Source organism: Onychostoma macrolepis, chromosome 10, assembly GCF_012432095.1.
Source record: "Onychostoma macrolepis isolate SWU-2019 chromosome 10, ASM1243209v1, whole genome shotgun sequence".
In the NCBI taxonomy this organism is placed as follows: Eukaryota; Metazoa; Chordata; class Actinopteri; order Cypriniformes; family Cyprinidae; genus Onychostoma; species Onychostoma macrolepis.
Window position 1 is genome coordinate 8,813,922 of NC_081164.1, and position 25,374 is coordinate 8,839,295.

Below are 25,374 nucleotides of genomic sequence, written 5' to 3' on the forward strand. Positions count from 1 at the left end.
ACTAAAGTTTGATTTTCTTGTGTGTTTTGTTTGCTTTCTCAAACCTTAAAGGAGTAGTCCATCCAAAAATTAAAATTCTGTCATTATTTACTCACTCTCGTGTCTTTCCAAACCCATATGAATTTCTTTTAATTGACTTTAAATGACTTTCAGGGGAAAAAAATAAAATCAAGAATGTTTCCATTAACTTCCATTGTATTTCAGTCCATACATTGGAAGTGAGTCAGAACCAAACTGTATTCATTGCAGTAACCTGCCCTTTGGAATTATTTGTTTGTAATTTGAATTACACTAGCGCACTTTTTTGTACACGTCTTGATCTGTATTGTCTGATGAGTGAATTCAAAGTTCTATTCTATTCTAACAACTGCTTTTTTGTCTATCATTGAATGTAAAAGTCCTTCTAATGGCCCCTCTGCTTACAGTTATACGAGCCCACTCTTTCACATTTGAGGGATGGCAGTCTGGACAGTCTTTCCCGCAAGAGTTGAGAGATGATAACTAAAGGTTAAAGACAAATAGCATTAAGTGTTTCATTTTAACCGGCACATTTTGAAAGATTAACCGATTAGCTCGGCACTTTGTGGCACACAGCCTCATCCAGAACGCATAGATGAAGAGATTTAAAAGTCTGGAGTTGCTCAGAGAGATCAGATTACATTTAAGAGTTTTTCCAACCTCATTTAGCCTTTGAAACAACCGAGGCAATTAGTTTATAGAGTAACTGCTGTAAGTGTTCTGGCCATCTTTAGTAACAAAGATTTTACTGCGCTTGTTATGTCGTCTGAGATAATGCAATCAGAAATGTTATGTTCAGAATAAGAGCTGCTTCTTGTCCATCATCGCATCTGTATGCAAGGCATGACTGAAGTTTCCAAAAAAAACGGAGGTAGTTTCTGCTGCAGATGAATGTTATGAAATATAACCTCCTAATGAAGATAATGCAGCATTATTAGACTCACTCCAGGGAATGTGAGTGTTCGGATGAACCTGTGCCTTGTGGCTTAACTTTCCAATTCGATTTTATGCTCTAATTTTTGGGTAGTTTGTTCCTCAGCCTACTTGCCAAATCCTCGGAGAGCTAAATTGATAGCATCCTTTGGCTTTGGGCCTTTAGGGCTGTGTCCGGGTTATGATCCAGGCCTGCGAAGAGAGAGAAGGGTAGAGATAACCCAGCCATGCCCTCCAGGATTTAGTGTGACTGGGGAGGGGAGAGAGGAAGAGGGGCTGGCACGTCGGAGGGGAGCAGGACGAGCCCGGAGGGAGCGCAGATCGCCTCGCTGCTCAGCACTGCGAGCCTGTTTAGTATTCCTGTCACGTCAGCTGGAGGGAGCGGCATTAAATTGGGATCAGGCAGATTAGAGTCTAATATAGCCAGCTATTAAAGGCTGCAAATGAGAGTGGTGGGTTACAGCCGGAGCCTGGGCCCCTCACCCAGTCTCACAGCCTCTCTCAGTCTCTCAAACAGGCTCCGCAAAGAAAAAAACAATACATATGTACACACAAGAACCCACATAGGATAGGATAAGATAGGATAGGATAGGACACTACTTTGGATACTATTTTGACATAGTGTTTCTTGCATGCAACAACAAACACAGCACAAGCTAATGTGTCCGATCTGGGAACAAATGACTGTTATGAACAGGATCTTTTTAAAGAGGCAGTTAAAAGATTCACTCATTCAGTGAATTATTCAGTGTCATTACAGAGTTTGAAACTGACTCCTCATTGAACAGATTCAAAATGTACCAGGAATTGTTATTTGTGACTAAAGAAACATACGCTCCCATTCAAAAGTTGGGGAGTCAAAATTTATTTGTGCTTTTTTTCCATGTATTTTCACCAAGGACACATTGAATTGATCATCAAAGTGGCAGTAACAACTCTTACATTCTTAGAAAATATTTCAAATAATTGCTTTTAGTTTTAACCTTCTATTCATTAAAGAATCTTGGAAAATATTATTGTGGAAACAATACATTTTAAGCACCACAGCTGTTAACTTTGATAATAAACACCATATTCAAATAAAATATAATAAAATAAAATAATAGAATAAAAGGATCTTGTAACACTGTATACTGGAGTAATGGCTTTTAAAAACATTAAAATAAAACAATATTACTGTTTGTTCTGTATTTTTCGCTTAAAGGGGTCATCGGATGCCCATTTTCCACAAGTTGATATGATTCTTTAGGGTCTTAATGAAAAGTTTATAACATACTTTGGTTAAAATTTCTCAATGGTAGTGTAAAACAAGACCCTTTTTACCCTGTCAAAATCTGCTCTGTTTTCAGCAAGCCGTTTTAGTCCATGCTCCTTTAAATGCTAATGAGCTCTGCTGACCCCGCCCCTCTATTCCGTGGGGTAACAAGCCGTTCTCATGATACTGTTAACTTTAGCTGTGGAACTTGCTAACTAGCATGCTATTAGGAAAGGCGGTTTGCAGAGATGCATGAAAGAGCCTTATACTCACTTCTTCTGTAGGTGAGGCTGGATCACGAATGATTTGCGTGAAAATAAATGCATTTAGGTAGATGGGGGGGGGGGTGCATTCCCTTCAAAAACAAACATAATCCAATGCGTCTTCAGCGGCTCAGATGTCGGGTGTAAATGAGTAATGTGTAAATTATTACATCCAACAACAGAACTCCTCAATCGCTTAGGAGACATTCTTGTCTACATCTGCTCCAGCGTCGAAAAAATGGTGGACTGATGACAGTTCACTCAGGGCGGGTCTAAGGTAAAATGCTAGTGTCAATCAACATTCGTTGGAGGTCGCCGCCGATAGCCTCGTGGGCAGTGCGTCGACATGTAGCGCCGTTGCGCTTCGGGCGTCCCGTGTTCGAGTCCCAGCTCGCGGACATTTCCTGATCCCGTCCCCCCTCTCTCTCTCCAACTTCGTTTCCTGTCTACCTACTGTCCTATCAAATAAAAGGCAAAAACGCCAAAAACAAATCTTTTTTTTTTAAAAACTGTCGTTGGAGGGCCTGGTTTGTGTGATGTCACACAGAGAGGGATCTGAGAATGACTTGATATGAGAAAGGGGAAATTATTTAACGAGATTAATATTATATCATTATAGGGTGGTTGTGTACACACACTGCCAACACACATTTCAGTTCAAACAACTTGTAAAAGTGCATGTCGCATCCGATAACCCCTTTAAATAAATGCAGCCTTGGTGAGAACAAAGAGTCTTTTTTATAACAATGTGAAAATCTTAACGACCTTACACGCTTATATAAACCATAAATGAATATTTGGAGTCAGGATCACTACTATGACAGCATCAAATGGAAACTAAAACACTTCTAAACAACCAAATTTCATTGATGATTGATCATTAATTATTAATTAACCCCTAAAATTTTCAATTTATGATCTTACTGCTCTTTAGTTTTGTTGTAGTCTGGATATGATGCATGATGATAGCATAGGACAGAGTCTTAATGGAAAAGCATGACCCTTAATCATTTGTGGTGATATTGTTTTCTTATTAATTAAATCAGAGTTCTGCATGTCAGAGGCTGAGCTGAGTGAATTTGAGCTTTCATTAGGTTTGCACTTCAGCAGACGCCTCTCTCTAGACAGACTTAAACCAGTGCAAACATATTCATTCTCTGATGATACAGGAAATGTTAATGCTGTTAACATGACAAATGTCAACTTGCTAGAAGAAACCTTTAGACAGAGCTTATGCCTACAATCAGATGAAGATGACGAAGATTATATATTCAGCTGCTGGGTATTGTCATCTGTCCTGCCTGCAGCAAAGAAACTGGTTATTTTCTGGCTAACATAGTAAATACTGCTTATTGCATACTGCGCAATATATACTCAACTTCCTACAGAATATGTGAAACACTTATGGTGTGTGAAAGGATATACACTATCATTTAAAAGTTAGGAGTTGGTAAATTTTTTTAAATGTTTATGAAAAGAGTATCTTATGTTCACCAATACTGCATTTATTTGACCAAAAATACAGTATTTTTTATTATTGTTTTTTATTTATTTAAAATAACTGTTTTAAAATGCAATTTATTCCTATGATGACAAAGCTACATTTTAAGCATCATTACTCCAGTCTTCATTGTCACATGATCCTTCAGAAATCATTCTAATATGCTGATTTGTTGCTCCAAAAAAAAAAAATTTCTTCTAATACCAATGTTGAAAAAGTTGTCCTGCTTAATATGTTTGTTGAAACTATGGTGCTTTTATTTTTTCAGGTTTCTTTCATGAATAGAAAGTTGAACAGAAAACCATATATCTGAAATAGAATTGTTTTATATCAATGTAAAAGTGTTTGATCACATTTTAAATGTAATGTATGTTTCAGAAAGTAGTATAATACACAACCTGTTAACGTAGATATGTTGAATCGTGTCTACTGCATATAGAAATGTATTCATATCTTTACAATTACAAAGTTATTTTGAATTTGGAACCCAAATGATTAAAATATTCAAGTTCAGTTTGATCAATTAATGAGTCACTTGGGAGTGTTAAAAACCACTTGTTTTTTCTTCTGGCTTCATTCCATTATTTTAAAAAGAAAGGATGAGTCAAGCGCATGGCATTATGGGATATAATTCTGGCATGTCATCTAGGACTTTTGCATACTGCGCGCAGTATACTGTACATACTGCATGCTGTAAAAATAATAATAGCCATCTCTGTCCTGCAGGCATCCTCTTTTTCCTCTTCTGGCGTTGCTGTTTGAGAAGTGTGAACAAGCCACGCAGGGATCAGAATGCATCACCTCCGCCAGCTTTGACGTCGACATCGAGAACTTCGTCCACCAGCAAGAACAGGACCACAAGCCTTTCTTCAGCGAGGACCCTGAACTAGACAACCTGGTAAGCACTCATTAGGCTCTTGTTGCTGCATTTGTATCACCTGCCGTGCTTCTAATTTCAGCTCTTAAAAACCTGTTTACTTCCTTTACATCTGCACTGCCCTCTGCTGGCATATTTGCACTTTATACGTCTTTTGAGGCACTTTAATGATTAAACAGCCTAGAAATATGACATTAAGTAACATTTTATTGAAAATAAAAAGTCAGTAGTATTAGTCTCAATGACACTCGGCCACCTCTTGTCCATAGCTCTTTTTTTCCCCCTCTATTGTTCTCTTTGCTTTAACTCTCCTCCTCATATTCATCATCTCTCCTCTTCTGTGCCCTGCAAGACAGTTAACAGTAATTAGAAATTAAGGGAAGGAGGAGGAAAAAGGTCACTGTTCATCATTACCGGGGCGCTCGGCCGACTAGCGCTGCTCAGTCAATTAACTCTGCATCTGTGTGCTTTACGACACACTGGTCACACACGGGTCTTCCGTTCACTAACTCTTCACCGCGACAGTTATAGCGCCCGCGCTGCACTTCCTTCTCGCCTCAGAGAGATGGCACTGAGCCCTGATTAAACGAGCTGCAGTAATTGGCAGATTTATCTCCTCCTTGGCAAAGCATTTTTTAGCCCATTTGGTCGTCCTTGAGTTCTGACTTTGGGCGGTGACTGTTTGAATGGCTAGCTGGAACGGAAAGTTCAGTCGTGTCCAACTGTATCAGCAGAAATCAAAAGTGTTTGTAGCATTAAACAACACATCCAGGCAAATAGTGACGGGGAGGGATGGCTAGGTAACCTCTGATAATTGTGGGAAAGAAAGTGAGAAAAACCCTTCTGCTTTTCTTTTGAGTAGAGTGATTGTAGTTTATTTAAAGGAATAATTCATTTACAAATTATTTTTTTATTAATATTATTATTTACTCACACTAATGTAGTTTCAGATCCATATAATATTCTTCCAGGAATTGAGTTATTTTCCAGAATGTCCTGGCTGATCATTTTCACACAATTAATGATAAAAAAGCATCATGAAAATATTATAAAAGGTGCACAATATATAGGTCTTCAAAATTCTTATTATAGTTTAGTATGAGGAACTGATGAAAAATAAATAAATACATTTCAAATAATATCTTTAAAACTGGTTATCTAAAACAATGACATTGAAATTTATTTATTTATACCAATGGGTGTTTTACTGACTGTATTTTTTCACTTTGCTCTTTTTGTCAGTTTTAATGGTGTATTTTTTTATTTTTGGCATCTTGCAAAATTATTGTTTAGGCCAGTTTTGTTATTGTTACTAGCACTAAAACTACTAAATATAATTTCTGGTCATTTAAATAAGGCTGAAATAAAATATGATATATAAATATTAGACTGGTTTGGCAACTACCTGAAAAAAACTAAAAAAAACTAAAACTGAAATAATAATGTGTGTGTGTGTGTATACACACACACACACACACACACACATATATATATATATATATATTCACAATATATACTGTATATGTGTGTATTTATATATACATAATACATATACACTTTACACACACATATATTATGTAAACAAAAACTTTTATTTTGGAAGCGATTAATCACGATTAATCGTTTAATATATACATATAAATAATACTAAAAAAACACTGGTTTAGACCACTCTAATGCAAGAATTTTTCATAAACTGATTCCTGTATCTACTTTTGTGTTATGTAGATGGTGAAGGCGATCCAAGTGTTGCGGATTCACCTGCTGGAACTGGAGAAGGTGAACGAGCTCTGTAAAGACTTCTGCAACCGTTACATCACCTGCCTCAAGACCAAGATGCACAGTGACAATCTGCTACGGAACGACCTGGGCGGCCCGTATTCACCATCACAGACCAACCTCGGCCTGCAGCAGGTCACTCACAAATACAATCTCCCTAGACCTTCAGTCTAAAGGCTAAAGGTTGTTTCTAACACATAAACACAGTGTCATATGAATGCACAGACTCTCACATCAGTAACATTTACACTTGCACGAACACAAGCTCCTCTCCCGGGGATGCAAAAGGTCGCATCTGGCTTGCCCTCGCTGTTCCTGCTGAACTTTGCTGACCTCTGCGTGAGAAGACTTAAAGTACACACTTTTGGACGTTGAACAGATGTAGAACAGTCAATCGATTATAATTGAATTAAAATGCCTATCAAATGATCAGATTAATCAGAATTAACCACATATACTTTACTGTTCAAAAGTTTGAGGTCAATAAGATTTTTATTTTTTTTTAGATTCTATTCAGTAAGGACACTTTAAATTGATCAACATTCCATCCGTCATAGAATCCTGAAAGAATGTATTGCAAAAATATAAAGCAACACAAATATTTTCATTATTGATAGTAATAATAAATGTTTCTTAAGCATAAAATTAGAATAATTGAGATTTCCTTCTGAAACTACAAAATCTTACCGACCCCAAAATTTTTAATGGTAGTGAATTTGTCGATTTTCATTTAAACCATTATATTTAGTTTATTCATTTTTGTTGTTTATTGTTTTATTTATTTATCTCTGAATATATATATATATATATATATATATATACAACTTTATTGTTAATTGTTTTTATTTATTGTTAATTAAAAAAAAATGTTTTTAACAATTTATTATTTTTAATCATACTAAACATTAACATTAATTCGCCAACCCTAATTTTTTCTTTTTAATTGTTAAGTGCTAATTTTTGTTGTCTTTTTAAAATAGTTTTTAGCAATGAATTATTTTTTAATAATACTAAACTAACATGTTAAATTGGCAGCCATAATTTCTTACCAAATTACTTTTCCCAAGAAATTGAAATGTGGACACTAACCAGAGTTTCGTCCTCCTCTTCAGGACCTGCTTCAGAACTCATCCCCATCCCTCACCTCTGTCTCCAGCACGATAAACCCCTCTGGGATCGTGGTCCCTGCCGGTTCGCTGCAACAGAACAACGTTGCCATGACCACTATCAACTCTCAGGTGGTCTCAGGTGAGGAGGCCAATCATCAGTCCCTTTTACTTGCTATAAATTCAGAGATCTCAGCTTTCAGAGCAGCTTTTCTTTCCAACTTCATGACATCTAATGGAAGCAAATACGGACTTCCATGTACATTGTTTACATTTATATAGTTCTTTCTTTACTAATTTTCTCTCTTTACACAGAAAAATAATTTTGCATTGTGAATAAAGAACGTCTAATTACTGTGAAATCAAGCTAATTAGCGTCAAAACAAGAACTCCTTGTTCTCCTCTTGAGCCTCTCCGAATACCCTTTTGTTTTATTTTGCCGCAGTGAAAGGGAGGTGAAATGGTTTGTTTTTGTGCTGCAGGGTAATTACAGTATGTTTTCTACAGGCAGGTAAAGTGTGTGATAACCGCGCTCCCGTGTCTGTGACTGATTCCCACAGGTGGGACGCTGTATCAGCCGGTGGCAATGGTTACCTCACAGGGGCAGGTGTTGACCCAGGGGTTACCACAGGGAACCATCCAAATCCAAAACAATCAGGTGAGGGTAACCGCTCGACAGACAACACATGCTCACGGGGCTGTATCTTCACAGCTAATGAAACTCTAGACATTTCTACACTACAGCACCATGCCTGTAACACTGAATCACTGCTGTTGCAAAGAAACAAAAGAAGTTTTCTGACATTCTATACATCCCCTTTATATTTTCTGTCTATACTAAACATAAAAAAATATAGATTTTTAAAATATACATAGTATATAAATATTATTTGTTATGCATTTACATGGCTTCAGACACTTTTATATATGTTTTATATATTTTAATGCCTGCTAATGATGACTCTTTTTGAGGCCTATTAATTTAGAACAGCATTGGCCTATTCATGAAACACAAGCAGAACAAATTTCTGTGTAAATAATTAATAAATCCATTCATGCATTAATTGCCCCATTTAGTGAATGCAACAATTCATGTAAGAATGGTTTTACACATTTAAGATTATGATTTTTTAAATAAATTTATATAAATTTAATTAATTTATTTATTTATTCACATATTGAGCGCTTGCAGATTAAGCATCTTAAACCCTCAGAATGGTGTAAAGCAAAAGAAAATAGTGAATTTAGCATGCATCAGTTAAAACTCTTTTGCATTTTTGCTTGCCTTACTTTTTTTCTTTTTTTTCTCCATTCGTTTCATTAAAGCCCAAAATGGGGAAAATAAATAAATTATAAGAAAATTCTAAATTGTCATTATTAAATAAATAAAAAAATATATATTTTTTTAAATCTGAATTTTCTATATATTTATTTATGTGTATGTATGTATATGTGTATGTGTATATATATGTATATACTGTATATATATGTGACCCTGGACTACAAAACCAGTCTTAAGTTGCTGGGGTATATGTGTAGCAATATGTGTATGTTTTATGGGACAAAATTATCGATTTTTCTTTTATGCCAAAAATCATTAGAATATTAAATAAAGGTCATGTTCCATGAAGATATTTTGTAAATATTTTACTGTAAATGTATCAAAACTTCATTTCTGATTAGTAATATGCATTGCTAAGAACTTAATTTGGACAACTTTAAAGGTGATTTTCTCAATATTTAGATTTTTTTGCACCCTCAGATTCCAGATTTTCAAATAGTTGTATCTCGACCAAATATTGTCCTATCATAACAAACCATACATTCAGATGATTTATAAATCTCAATTCCAAAAATTGACACTTAAGACTGGTTTTGTGGTCCAGGGTTACATGAATATATATATATATATATATATATATATATATATATATATATATTGCTTTTGTTCCCATGTCATTACTAGTTTTTTTTAGAAAATCTATTTTTAGAACAAAATATACATAATATACATTCTATTACATGAATTAAATTAATTAATTATACTTTTATCATATTTTTCTTTATTATTAAATAAAAGAAACAAGTTATTTAAAAATTTTATATATATATGAATTTATATGTACAAATACTATGAATTGGTTTTGTTCGGTGTCATTACTAGCTTTTTTTTCAGAAACTATTTAAATATACGCATATATAATCTTTTGCTTTTGCTCCTCTTTTATAACTCACTTTTTTTTATTGATAAAGTCAAAGTTCAAGCTGATTGGTATTCCACATTAATGCTTGCCCTGTAGTTAAGACCATTATGTTTTTGCTCACTTGAAGTGTGTACAGGATGCAAGTTATTTAGGAATTCTAGAACTGTTAGTTTGTATTTTAATGCCTCATCTATGAGTCAGGTGAGTTGGGGTTTGATAGACAGCTGGAGCCTGTGTGGATACCCAACTTTGGGCCGAGGCGCTTCACTACACGCAGGCTGGGAATAGAGTTCCGCCCGTAGCTACATCTCCGACAAGCTTTCAGTAATAATACCCCTGCATGAAGCCTCCAATTAATTCACCCTGCTTCCTGAATCACACACTTACTCTCTGTGTGTGTGTGTGTGTGTGTGTGTGTGTGTGTGTGTGTGTGTGTGTGTGTTTGTGTAGAGGAATGGGGAAAGAGCCACATGACACCCAGCTGCAAATGTAATGAGGAGGTTGTTTTTAGAGCTTGATTATTATTTATTTATTTAAAAATTTTAAAATCAGTGGGGAGCTGCTGCTTTTTATGGCTTTCAGTGGCAATGGTAGCATGAAATTAATTATCCTTATTTTCAAAGTGGAAATGTTAATTTTTCCTTTTTTTTCTTTTATTAATTTATTTATTCGCACACGGAGCTCTCGCAGATTATGCATCTTAAACTTCTCTGAAATGTTAATATGCCAGTCTCAGAATGGCGTAAACCGAAAGAAAATAAATAGTTAATTTAGCATGCATCCGTTAAAACTCTTTTGCATTTCCTGCTCGCCTTACATTAATCGTACTTCAGAGCGTATAATAAGTTTGATGAAAAGAGAAAAATTGACTGCATTTTCCGCAGCTCTTTTACTTGATGAAAGGCTTCAGTAAATGTACCCTCCTTGGCTTTAATTTTAGGTATCATTACTCCCATTGCGTTGCTATGGTGACTGAAGGCATTCCTGCCCCTGCCAAAGAAATGGTGACTGGCGACTCTCTTTGTTTCCGTGGCAACTACCCCTCCCTCTCCCCCGCTCACTTTCTCGTCTCTCTTCTCTCTTCCTTCCAAGGTGAACCTGGACTTGTCCTCACTCTTGGACGGCGATGACAAGAAATCAAAAAACAAAAGAGGCGTCCTTCCCAAACATGCCACAAACATTATGCGTTCCTGGCTCTTCCAGCATCTCATGGTGAGAAAAAGAAAGTGTTTTCTTCTTACATTGTTGCCCTACAAACCAAAGAGAGGCTTGGGGAGTTGAAAATGCACTTAATTTGAATCATATCTGGTTCTGAATTTCATTAGAACTTACATAAATAAATACAAAATGTACATTTACTTAAAAAGACTAAAAATAAAGATATACCTTTTAAATAATACCTCATCGTTTATTTTTTGGTTTCCAGCATCCTTATCCTACAGAAGATGAGAAAAGACAGATCGCGGCACAAACAAATCTTACCTTATTACAGGTGAACAACTGGTAAGAACGACTGGTGTTTTTACAGTGTAATTCACAGCAAAATGGCGCCATCTAATGGCCATAAACAAAATCACAAAACTTGTATATGCTTTACACATAGTATCCAGCAGAAATCCTGTCATGTGTCTTTTCCGCGTCATTTTTCTAACTCTCTCCTGTCTTTTGAAAGGTTTATCAACGCCCGCAGGCGTATACTGCAGCCCATGCTGGATGCCAGTAATCCTGACCCTGCTCCCAAAGCCAAGAAGATGAAATCTCAGCACAGACCCACGCAGCGCTTCTGGCCCGACTCCATTGTAGCTGGAGTCCTGCAGACACACGGATCCCACTCCACAAACAATTCAGACAGTATGTACTATGAACACATTCTCGAGTCAAGTGCTTTATTTAATACAGATTGTTTCAAAGGGAAATAAACAGGGAAATAAGAGAATCAATAATGCAAACTTCATCAAATATGAGACAAATTCAGAATTCTGTGATACAAAGTTCTACAGAAGACTGTTGTTTGAGTTCAGTTTAATTCTGTTTTTTAATTGCAGATAGTACTGACATATAGAATGCAAATTATTAATTATTAAATAATTAATTTAGAGATTTTAAACAATCAATTACTCTTCTATCAAAGTTAAATATGAAATATCTACTTTATACATTTTCATGACTTTTTTTGTGAGATTTTAATACGTTCTGTCACTTTTTAGGCTTGAAATGGAATGCATTACAGATAATGAAATTATATTTATCATATATATATATATATATATATATATATATATATATATATATATATACACACACACACACACACACACACTAATATTCAGAAGCTTGGGTTTGTAATGATTTTATTCAACTAGAATGTATTAAATTGATTAAAAGTGATAGTAAATATATTTTTAGTTGATCATTTTTTTATAATTTCATTCATAATGTTACAAGATTTCTATTTCAAATAAATGCTGTTCTTTTGAAATTCCTATTTACCAAAGACTCCTGAAAATATAAAAAAAAAAAAAAAAAAAAAGCAGCACAACTGTTTTCAACATTGGTAATAATAATAAATGTTCAGCATACTAGTTTGATTTCTGAAGGATCATGTGACTGGAGTAATGGCTGATGACAATTCAGCTTTTAAATAAAAGAAAAAATTACATTGTAATATATATTAAAATAGAAAACAGTTGTTTTTGTAATTATAATAATATTTTTTCAATATTACATTTTTATGCTTTATTTTTGAGCAAGACTTGGTGAGCAAAAGAGGCTTCTTTCTATAACAAAAAGCATTTTTTGTTTTTAAATGGATGAGTGTTCCTGGCTGTGTACAATAATACCTGTTAGTGAAGATACGTATTTGTGTTTCTGTGCGTATGTTTGTCAGATTCTCTTGGCATGGACGGCCTGCAGTCTCTGTCCTCAGACTCCGCCACACTGGCGATGCAGCAAGCCATGCTGGGAGGAACTGATGATTCCATGGACGGCACAGAGGAGGAGGACGACGAAGAGGAGGAAGAGGAAGGAATCGACGAGGAGGAAGACGAAGAAGAAGATGACGAAATCGAGGGAGGCAGACAGATGGCTCGGAGAGATCTGGGCCTCAACCACAACGAAGGACTTGAATAAAGGATCAGATAGACGAAAATGTCAAAACTGACTTAACTCCTACTCATCCCCATGGCAACACATCTCAACACCGCCTGAAGGTTTCCAGTGGACACTAAGTGCCGTGGAACATCCAATCAGAATGAAGAGGAGGGACTCGATGAATGAATAAAATTCATGTTAAGTGAGAATTCGAAGGAGGACAGAAGAACATTGTACTGTATATTGGGCCGTTAGCCAAGCGCTCATGCTACTCTCATGCATATAATCCATTTAAGCCTTACTTTGTTTAATATGTCTCTTTGGTTCTCAGGTGTCTTAGCATGACATAATGTCTACCCTCTTACAGTCATATTGATAACCATGCAATGAGTGGATGTTTTAGGCATGTTTCTTTCTTTCTTTTTTCTTTTTCTTTTTGTAGAGTTAACGAAATATTCAGTCTTCGAAGATTAAAAAAGAAACAATCTAAATGCCTGACAGCACAATGTATGTACATTTGATAGTGATGCATTTACCCAGACACTTCATATTTATTTTCCAAACTGTCAAAAGGCAGTGGCACAATCAACAAGGATGCTGTCAGCTGAAAAAACATCAGCCTCGTTCAAAACAAACGCATGTTGGGAGACTCGACGCAGAGTGCCAAGCATCTCTTACACGTACGGAACAAAACTCTCGTGCCCTTCTGAAACCGCAGGACCTACAAATGACGTTTACTGAAGAACACTGCAGGAAAAAAAGAGACATATTTACAGGTGCGTATCACACCCTGAAACGCCCCTCTTTATTTTATGTGAAGGACGAAACAAAAACTGTGAAGATATTTCTGAGCTTTTCGGCTTACTGTGTCTACAGATTTAATCACCTGTTTCTGATGTGATGTTTAGAAAAGACAGGATGTTTCTGAATGTTATTGCAGTTGGTCTTTGTGAAGTACATGTTTCTCATTATCCTTTTCTTGGTTGTTTTTTTAAATGGTTCTTCCAGAGCAAGTGATGATAGGGGAGCTTTTTAATTATTTGTTTGTATACATTGTTGTCATAATCTATTGTGTTTCAGTAGATCATTTTTGATAATTAAAAACTATGACTCTAGTTGACCTGGGTGTCATTTTCCAAACTAATATAGCTACCACAAATACATGCAACTTGTTGCTAAATTATCAAATGATCACCATTTTGTTGCAGGATTGTTAAGGATTGTTCAATTAAGATAAAATAATAATAAAAAATAATATTATTAGATGGCAAAAAAATTATTAATTGCAATTAATTGCATCCAAAATAAAGGTTTTTGTTTACATAATATATGTATGTGTACTGTGTATATTTATTATGTATATATAAATACACACACATTCATTTATATATTTCAGAGAAATATGTTATTTTTATATATTAAATTTATTTTTATAATATAAATTATATGAATATAAATATAGATGTAAATATTTTCAAAATATATACTGTATGTGTGTGTATTTATATATACAAAATAAATATACACAGTACACACATATATTATGTAAACAAAACTTATTTTGGATGCGATTAATTGTTTGACAGCACTAATATATATATATATATACAGGTGCTGGTCATATAATTAGAATATCATCAAAATGTTGATTTATTTCACTAATTCCATTCAAAAAGTGAAACTTGTATATTATATTCATTCATTATACACAGACTGATATATTTCAAATGTTTATTTCTTTTAATTTTGATGATTATAACTGACAACTAAGGAAAATCCCAAATTCAGTATCTCAGAAAATTAGAATATTGTGAAAAGGTTCAATATTGAAGACACCTGGTGCCACACTCTAATCAGCTAATTAACTCAAAACACCTGCAAAGGCCTTTAAATGGTCTCTCAGTCTAGTTCTGTAGGCTACACAATCATGGGGAAGACTGCTGACTTGACAGTTGTCCAAAAGACGACCATTGACACGTTGCACAAGGAGGGCAAGACACAAAGGTCATTGCAAAGAGGCTGGCTGTTCACAGAGCTCTGTGTCCAAGCACATTAATAGAGATGCGAAGGGAAGGAAAAGATGTGGTAGAAAAAAGTGTACAAGCAATAGGGATAACCGCACCCTGGAGAGGATTGTGAAACAAATCCCATTCAAAAATGTGGGGGAGATTCACAAAGAGTGGACTGCAGCTGGAGTCAGTGCTTCAAGAACCACTACGCACAGACGTATGCAAGACATGGGTTTCAGCTGTCGCATTCCTTGTGTCAAGCCACTCTTGAACAACAGACAGCGTCAGAAGCGTCTCGCCTGGGCTAAAGACAAAAAGGACTGGACTGCTGCTGAGTGGTCCAAAGTTATGTTCTCTGATGAAAGTAAATTTTGCATTTCCTTTGGAAATCAGGGTCCCAGAGTCTGGAGAAAGAGAGGAGAGGCACACAATCCACGTTGCTTGAGGTCCAGTGTAAAGTTTCCACAGTCAGTGATGGTTTGGGGTACCATGTCATCTGCTGGTGTTGGTCCACTGTGTTTTCTGAGGTCCAAGGTCAACACAGCCGTATACCAGGAAGTTTTAGAGCACTTCATGCTTCCTGCTGCTGACCAACTTTATGGAGATGCAGATTTCATTTTCCAACAGGACTTGGCACCTGCACACAGTGCCAAAGCAAATAGTATCTGGTTTAAGGACCATGGTATCCCTGTTCTTAATTGGCCAGCAAACTCGCCTGACCTTAACTCCATAGAGAATCTATGCGGTATTGTCAAGAGGAAGATGAGAGACACCAGACCCAACAATGCAGAAGAGCTGAATGCCACTATCAGAGCAACCTGGGCTCTCATAACACCTGAGCAGTGCCACAGACTGATCGACTCCATGCCACGCCGCATTGCTGCAGTAATTCAGGCAAAAGGAGCCCCAACTAAGTATTGAGTGCTGTACATGCTCATACTTTTCATGTTCATACTTTTCAGTTGGCCAAGATTTCTAAAAATCCTTTATTTGTATTGGTCTTAAGTAATATTCAAATTTTCTGAGATACTGAATTTGGGATTTTCCTTAGTTGTCAGTTATAATCATCAAAATTAAAAGAAATAAACATTTGAAATATATCAGTCTGTGTGTAATGAATGAATATAATATACAAGTTTCACTTTTGAATGGAATTAGTGAAATAAATCAACTTTTTGATGATATTCTAATTATATGACCAGCACCTGTGTATATATATATGTTGGTTTAGGGGCAACACTACAATTGCAATATCAATATTTATAAACCCAAGTCCTGGACAATTACTTGAACCCCAATGTTACTCTGGTCATAATTTTTGTAACCTTAATAACTATAACCTCAAGGGAAAGTTAGGCTTCATAAAAAGCTCTAGCTGTGAATAAAGATAAAACCTCATTATGTCCTGCAAGGATTTTTTAAAACCTATTCGAGGCCACTGGCAATTCCAGTTGCTGATGTCTCCACTCTTTTTCCATCTGTGAATATTTTTAGGTGATTGTAGATGTTATAAAACACCTTCATATGAGTAGACAACTCACTGGATATGGTGTCATGTGTAGGTGTTTAATTCATGTGGCCATTTCTGGATGATTACTTGGATTGCAAACTCCTCAGTCTGAATGTTCGCATAGGTTTCTGTAAAAGTTATACCTAAAAGCTGCACAGTACGTTCAAATAAACATTTTCTGGGCATGAATGGGTTAAACAACAATCTAAGTAGCTCTAAACTTTGTGAAGGTCTGTATGCAACTGAAATAACAGTGTTTGTGGATTCTTGTACATGCACTCTTGAACATGGCTGCACAGGCAGGGCTGTTCAGGGCTGGAGAATAAAAATAACCTGGGAAATGACAGAGGCAAGAAAAGCCACATAGCTGGGTACATTTGAAGTGGATTGGTGCCACGGGGCTGATGAGCATGTTAGGGAATTCAGTAGATCTGCAGTCCATCTCCACCCTCTTGCTCTCTCTGCTTTTGCCCCAGCAGGCTTAAAAGTCCTCTCTAACTCTTTTAATTACCCTATAAACCAGCCCAAGTACAGCCTCTTATTTCGTTCAGACCTCCTCCTGTACTTAAGATCCACGCCAGCATCCCTCTCCTCTCCAGCCTCAGGACCAGTTTACTGCTGGATTGATCCACAATACATTCCTCTACTGGACAAGGAATTCATAAGGTACTGTAATTGTACACAAATAAGTTTTTTTTTTTTCCCCACAGTTAATATATTAACCCTGCATCATTCTAAACCATAGATTAAAATGAAAAAAGCTTCATACTTTACAGCCTTAAACCAGGCTACGGTACATTTGTAAACAACAGTTTAACGTTTTTATGTGTATGTTTTGCACGTTTATATATAGCATTGAATTGGAAGATTACAGGACGCTACCTGTTTAACATTTGGCAAATACATCAACGGCATGTGTTACTTACTAATTTGTCCTGAATAGATTTTCGGACCACAGTTGTAAGAACAAAACTCTTCGTCACTCCAATTAATTCGTTTTATGTTTGACATTTCTTTCCCGCCTTCAAAGTACGTGAAAGTTTAGGTGACTGTACAAAGTTTATGAATATTTAATGAGGCAAACGCTATTCTATTTTTGATTGGTTGTTTGATGCTACGGAGAATCGTTTCAAGGTATTCCAGGGTTAAAAATCGGCGTTAAAACAGTAACTTTTCTTAACCCGGGGTCAAAACGGGTTAAAAAAGACGATAATTCTGATTCGTACGCAGTGTGTAAAAAGCACAATATCGTGCTATATAATAATCAAACACTTGTGTGTTAAAGTGGCAGTACATCAGTAGTTTGGTTAATGCGAACTCGGATTGCTGCTAATGTATTTAATGGAAGACATAATTACTGTTTAATGGAATAATTTCATGGAAGGCATAATTTGATACTTTATCTTGTAAGTAAGACTAATCATTCATATGTGTTCTTGTATCACATCATCAAAGTGCTATTTCATAAGTTAAGTTGTCCCTTATACATTCATATTGATGTTAACGGTCATATTTTGTGTAAGATGTCTATATGAATGACAGCACAGATGATTAAACCACAAAAACTTTTAACCAGAAAAATATCTTTGGTCTTTTCTGTTGCCGTCCACAGTTGCCAGCATGTCTATTGCCAACACAGCCGCCCAGGCGATGCTCTCTGATGCCCTGCTGAGGGACAGTAATGGGGACAATCGCATTCGACACCTGGAGCTAGATTTGCCATTGGATAAAGTCATCAAGTTCGTTTCTGTGGGCCTGCCGCTCCTTCTGGTGTCCATGGCCTTTGCCAGAGAGATTTCTATCGGTTAGCAGCACTTTTCTTCTCCCTAGTGTCAGTGCGAGAATCACAGGACATCAGAGCGGCACTGGCACTGCAGTAATTTCACAAACCCTTGAGTTAATTGACTGACCATTAGCTTGAGGGCTGGGCTGATGGAACGCTGGATGTAATTAGTGTTCATCTGAGGTGACAGTGCTATCTGCACTGCTTAGGAAGGAAAGCCGTGGTGAAATATGAGAATTAAGCATCTGCTAATGATTATTAGCAATTTATATGACATCGCAAACCAGCTTTTTTGAGTTGCTTTCAGGGGAGAAATCTTTAGTGACTAGTATGTGTACCAATTGCTGGCTATAAATGCCACTAACTTGAGCTTCCCTGCCAACAGTGCATTGAAGAGAACTGTCTGTTTTGTGTAGGCAGTCGACTTTGAGGTTGCAATCAGTTCCTCTGGAGCTGGTCTGCAATCAGCTCACACAGATGTTAATTGGTATGAGGATGATTAAGAGAGACGTGTAGAGATGACAAGGGTCTGTAATTACAGTCAGTCTGCTCTTTCCCAGCTCTCTATTTCAGACTAACGAGAAGATATGCTAATTAAAATGAGACGTGCAAGGCAAACAGACTGATTCTCGAGAAGGGTTAGGGATCCCTGCTTCTGATAGTGGTCTGACAACACTCAGGTTATTGTTAGGATACATCAACACAAACTTTACAGTGGAAGGAAAATTGTGTCACATGCTAATGCAGTTTGCAAAAATAAAATAAAAATTATATTATCAGCCTTAAAAAAACAATATCACAAATGTATTTATTTAGTTCAAATTTAGATTTTAGATTTATATATAATTTATGTATTTAGATGTTTAATATATTTATACTTGATAGTTATTTTTATTTTCAATAAATACTAATATGTAATATTAATATATGTATTATATACTGTATAATTGAACTGTACAATATAGATAGATTTATATATATAATTTAAAATGAACTATTATTATATAATGGGTAATACTAATAATTGTATTACATATAATTTCATAGTTTCCGTAGTGTATGCACTCCATAGTATATACATTTTCATTTTGGATTAAGATTGAAACTAATTAGAAAAGCAGATGTCTGTTAATATACAGTATATCCTGGTGTATTTCTTGTTAATATAATAACAACTTCGTTTACTTCATAATCCTGCAAAATCTTTAGCCATTAATGTGTATTAATCGATATAATACAATATAATATATTTTATATTGATGTTCAGTGTGGTCTCAAAGTTTTTGAGCCCACTGTATATTTATTGCCATAAATAGATTAAGATGGAAGCTTTTAGGAAACTCAGATGTCTATGAATATCTTTTACTAGTTTGGTATCATATAATTTGCAGAGATGTTCGGTGGAGCTCAGTTATGCATAATTGGAGGCTGACTGTAGGTTTTGGAGGGTGATACAGATGTTTAAGTGGTCTGTATAAAGTAGGGCTTGGCCTCCTCTCAGCAGCTGGGTCACACCCTCTCGCCCAGGCAGCAAAACTCTCCACAGAAGGGTGTTTCCTGCCTGCCTTGGTGGTTTCACCCTCTGTATCCCTGGAAAAGATCTAGTGCTATTACAGACATGCCACACAGATTCTGCACTTATACAGCATCAAGTGATGCTAGAACACTGTCATTTATGTCTCAGGCTGAGCATGTTCATTTTCTCTGTTTCTCCTCCCAGGCCCACAGATTAGCTGCTTTCCACCCAACAACTTCACAGTGAAGCAGGCAGCATATGTGGATACGTACTGCTGGGACTCTCTCATGCACCATGAGTTTGACACAGATGGGAACTTAGAAGAACGTTCACTGTGGGTACATAAAGTGAGTAAAACATTTAGAAAATACATGGCAAATGACATGTTTTTTTGTTTTTTTTTAAATGTCTCAGCTGTTTTTCCTAGACAGTGTCATAAAATAGAAAGCAATTGGAAACAGTGCTTTTTTTTCTCTTGATTATCTTCTAAAACTTTTGGAGTTTTAGAAGATATCAGAAACTAGATCTGTTCTAGTCTGCAATCTAAACTTTAGATTCTAAAGCCACACGTTTAAATATGAACCTGAATGTGAACTATGAAAAATGTGAATTTTATAGCTCTGACTTTTACTTTTCTAACAGTTATCTCATTTGTGTCCATTTTAATTGTCGTACATTTATCTGAGAGATTAATACTAATAAGAAGTTTTATAAATAAGTAAATGTATTGTTTTATTGAATAAGTAAATAAATATTAGTTTTTATTTAATAAGCAAACCAATGGTAATATCATAGACAAATAATAATACAAATAATAAATAGATTAATAAATATTAATATTAAAATAAATACATAAATCATATACTTTTTTTTTTACTGAATAAGTAAATACATATTAATATTATAAATAAATAAATGAGTAAAAAAGTATAAAATTTAACAAGTAATATAATAAGTAAACAAACATTAATATGTGACCCTGGACCACAAAAGCAGTCATAAGTAGCACAGGTATATTTGTAGCAATACACTGTTAGACATTTCAAAGGGTTTTTACAGTAACTTACTGGCAACACTGTTGCCAGTAAGTTACTGTAATTAAGATTTACAGTAGAAAACTGCATTTGATTTACAGTTACAAACTGTACTGTTTTACAGTTAATTACTGTAAAACAAAATCCAATTCATCAGTATACTACTGTAATTCATTCATTTTAATATAGATTTCATTAGATTTTATTATTTTTATGTAGAATTCATTTTATTTTTACTCTACATAGGTACTACTGGCATTCAGTTAAAACAGACACAATAATTACAAAATATAAAATGCTTTATTTAAAACATTGCATGTATAACACTTAAAAATACAGTCTTCCAATGCTGGAACAGTGCATCTTCACCATTTCTCCTGTCTTAGGACGTTTTGCATTGCATTATGTTGTGTCCTCTGGATTCATCCTCACAAAGAATCTTTAGGCAACAGAAACATAATGGGGAAAAAAGACAAACATCTGCAAAACCCAGGTGCTGCTCCAAAATGTGGCCACCACCTTTGCTCACCATCCACTTTGCTAGTGACAGAAATGTCTTCTCTGGTAAACAAGAAGTAGAAATGGCACACTTTTAAAAGGCAAATTCTGTATAGAATACACAAACCTCTCAAAAACATAGTTGGCAAACATTAACTACTAACACCTGAACAAAACTTCACATTCGTTAACCTAATGTTAATATAAGACAAGCATTGCTCGTTTAAAAATAATTTTAATTCGGTAACTTAATTCGGTGTCTTCCTCGGATGCGAGTGGTGTGGCGCGACTCTATAAAAAACAATTTAGAAGCTATTATATATAGTGTATATACTGTATATATATATATATATATATATATACATATATAGTAATATTATATACTATCTACAGTGGATGTGGACAGTAAAGTGATGCCCCGGTATATTTATGACGTACTGATGTACTCCAAGCGCTCGCGCTGTTTCTGACATGAAGTACAAACAGATTTTCCAATCATTACAGTGTCCAGTGTAGTCAGTCACAAGCTGTTGTGGCGTTATAGACACAGTGCAGGGCAAATCGTGTCAATCCAAATGTAAGAAATTAGGAAAATAAAAAACCTCAATAGAATGGCACCAAAGAGACAGTTACAGCAAATACAGTAATATACAGCAATTTTTAAAAATACAGTAAGTCTCTGTATGTGGAGTCTGACATCACAGACAATTCCCATGATGCAAAGGGTATTACAGTTATTTACTATAAAGGGAATTTGCAGTATTATATTGGGTGATATAAATAATAACTGCATAAATTACAGAAATGTCTAACAGTGTAGCCAACAATGCATTGTATGGGTCAAAATTAAATTTTTTTCTTTTATGCCAAAAATCATTAGGACATTAAGTAAAGATCATGTTCCATGAATATATTTTGTAAATTTCCCACTGTAAATATATCAGAACTTAATTTTTGATTAGTAATATGCATTGCTAAGAACTTCATTTGGACAACTTTAAAGGCGATTTATTTATTATTTAGATTCCAGATATTTAAATAGTTGTATCTCAGCCAAATATTGTCATATCCTAACAAACCATACATCAATGGAAAGCTTATTTATGTATAAATCTTAAGTTCAAATTTACCCTTATGACTGTTTTTGTGGTCCAGAGTCACATATTATAAATGTATATTAAATCATACACAAATATTATAATACAAATATTATAAGTAATATTTTAGTAAGTAAATACATTTAAATGAATGAATGAAAAATACATGAATAAAAGAAAGAAATAAAAACATACATATTCGTTACTATTGTACTCTGTGATAAAATCTTCAGTAAACTGTTCTTCTCATGATGGAACTGGTTTTGGTCTTGCTTGTGCAGATGTTTCCATACTCCTTATTGGTCATGGCCATGATGATGTACCTGCCGGCTCTGATCTGGCGGTATCTGGCCGTGCCCAGCCTGACCTCTGACCTGTTCTTCATCATCGACGAGCTGGACAAGTCTTACAACCGCTCTGTCCGCCTGGCTCAAAGCATCCTGGACCTAAAACAGCAATCAGAAAACCCACTGCAGTTTCAGGCTGAGCTTGAGAGGTACATGCAAATCTGAACCTTTTTACATTTTATTTTCAAAAATAGTTTTTTGTTTTTCAGATATTAAACATGAAATCGTTTTATTTTTGTCTTTTTAGAGCCAAGCGCAAGCGTTACTTTGAGTACCCCCTGTTGGAAAGATACATGCAGTGCAAGCATGGCTCCTACTTCCTGGTCAGCATGCTCTTCCTGCGAGGCTTCCTGCTCCTGACCTTCATGTCCACCTCGTGCCTATACCTCATCTACTTCCACCTCTCCGCCTTTTTACAAGACGAATTCAGCTGCTTTGTGCGCACCGGCCTCCTCCGTGACCAGCCCTGGGTGCCTGAGCTAGTTCAGTGTAAAATTACTGGCCTACTTGTGTTCCAGGTCATTAGCGTAGCTAACGGTGCCATCTATGTGCTGCTAGCTCCTATTGTTCTCTTTAGCCTGCTGCGTTTGTTCTGTTGGGACACAACCTTCCTCTCACTTTACGAGGTGCTTCCCGGATTGGGGCTCATGAGCGGCCAGAAACTGGGCTGCCCGCTTAACGATCTCAATGTGCTGCTCCTCTTCCTGCGCGCCAACGTAGCACAGCTGCAATCGTACAGCCGCCTGAGGGCCGTTTGCTCCCTCGCGCCTCCCCGGCTGAAGGGTGCTAAGGGTACGCTGATGGGGGAGCAGGCTGAGGAGGCTGCGGAGGCCGCCGAGGAGCTCGAGGAGGAGATTAGAGAGGCCAGAGAGGAGGGCAAACTCAATCTAGTAGACATCATGACTGTGCTGGGAGCAGCTAGAGGAAACGCAGTGAACTGTCCAGAGCAGCGCCCTCTTGTGGAACAAGACATGACGCTTGGTACAGTCACTCTCATCTATATACTTAAACGCATCCTTCTCATTGGCGTTTTCGTGGCTGTCATATGGGACGTTCAGAAAATCATCAAAGTGACTTAAATTTATGATATATGGTGCTGGAAATCATTTGTGTCCCTACTGTATGTGTGAAAATCATTTTGTGTTAAGAGTTTGTGTTAATATGCAAAAAATGACCTATTGCATTTAAATATGAATCTGCTTCTCAACGCACATTGTGTTTTTGTTTTTTAAAAGAATTGGCTAATATTTTTACCATATTTCCATAACCTACACTCTAAAAAAAAATGGTGCTATATAGCACTAAAAGTGGTTCTTTGGCTCGTAATCATAGGGGAACCACTTTTGGTGCTTTAAATCTTAGTGCTTCAGTGGTTCTTCAGCAGTTCTTCCCCGGTTCTTTGGCATGACTGAGGGGCTATATAGCACCGCTACCATATACAGAACCTGTTAAGCTCCTGTATGGTTCTTCAGTGGTTCTTTGGGGTGATTAAGGTGCTATATAGCACCGCTACCATATACAGAACCTGTTAAGCCCCTTTAAAGGTTCTTTACGAGCCAAAGTTTAGCACCATTTTTGTTGAAGAAATATGGTGCAATATGGCACCTCTTATGGTTCTACACAGCACCATTTGACAAAGGTGCTGTATAGCACCTTTAAATATATGGTGCTATATAGCACCAAAAGTGGTTCCCCTATGATTACGAGCCAAGAATCACTTTTAGTGCTATATAGCACCATTTTTTTTAAAGAGTGTATTTTATTGAATTCCACATTTAAAATCAGTGAAAAAAAAGTCTAATAGGCCTAATTCATACCACTTTTCTGGAAGTCTGGATAATCCTTGCTAATATATCTAATCTATATTACAAAAAATGTACATATAAAACAATTTTATCTGTTCTAAAGGAGGCTTTAAAGAAAAAAATTCTTCATTATTTCTAGCAGCCGCATTGTGCACTTTATTTTTCACACTTAACATCAGGTTTTCACGCAAAATTTATGCCCCTAACAGCACTCTCTGTCTCTTTACAGAGCCTAACCATCAGGGGTACCATGAGTTGAAGGAGACTACAACATGTTGTTTTGCCTAAAGCACCAGCCAATGGACTGAAGCAGCACTGTCAGACTCTAGAGGGCCCCGTAGAACAGCTAAACCTCTGAAATGAAATAAAAATGAAGATAGACTGGAACATGTAATAGAACTCCTCGATTACAGTCCAGAATCATAAAAATATCTGGATTTAAAATAATTCTTATGGATTTCTTACACAAATCACCTCAGGAATAAAAACTCAAAGTATGTACTGACGATTCGAAAAGCCTCCAATAGTTAGCTTTCTTAAACTTGAGCATTTTTTTTTTTATCTTTATTTATTCTTTTCATTTTTATCTGATGTTTGTGGATTCCTTACTTTGAAAAAATGGATGCTTTACTTGACCCTTTGTTGTCTTTTGTGAGTGTAGAGAAATAAAATTTGTTTGTATTTGTGCTTTCTTTGTTCATTTCCACATTATGTGTATGTTCAAAAGTTTGAAAAACATATTTTTTCAA

At 35.9% G+C, this 25,374-nt stretch overlaps 1 protein-coding gene across 1 annotated transcript in view; it reads left to right on the plus strand.

Annotated features, from left to right (window-relative positions):
- pknox2 (pbx/knotted 1 homeobox 2) overlaps window positions 1-23,911 on the plus strand; it is a 112,391-nt gene extending 88,480 nt beyond the window's left edge. Inside the window, exons 8-19 of the mRNA XM_058790229.1 lie at window positions 4,697-4,868; window positions 6,576-6,761; window positions 7,739-7,874; window positions 8,293-8,390; window positions 11,029-11,148; window positions 11,363-11,439; window positions 11,609-11,787; window positions 12,824-13,060; window positions 18,158-18,349; window positions 20,049-20,191; window positions 22,755-22,969; window positions 23,068-23,911. Coding sequence (XP_058646212.1) covers window positions 4,697-4,868; window positions 6,576-6,761; window positions 7,739-7,874; window positions 8,293-8,390; window positions 11,029-11,148; window positions 11,363-11,439; window positions 11,609-11,787; window positions 12,824-13,060; window positions 18,158-18,349; window positions 20,049-20,191; window positions 22,755-22,969; window positions 23,068-23,899 — 2,587 coding nt within the window. The 3' untranslated portion in view covers window positions 23,900-23,911. The remainder of the gene's footprint in view (window positions 1-4,696; window positions 4,869-6,575; window positions 6,762-7,738; window positions 7,875-8,292; window positions 8,391-11,028; window positions 11,149-11,362; window positions 11,440-11,608; window positions 11,788-12,823; window positions 13,061-18,157; window positions 18,350-20,048; window positions 20,192-22,754; window positions 22,970-23,067) is intronic.
- Window positions 23,912-25,374: the final 1,463 nt, after the last annotated feature.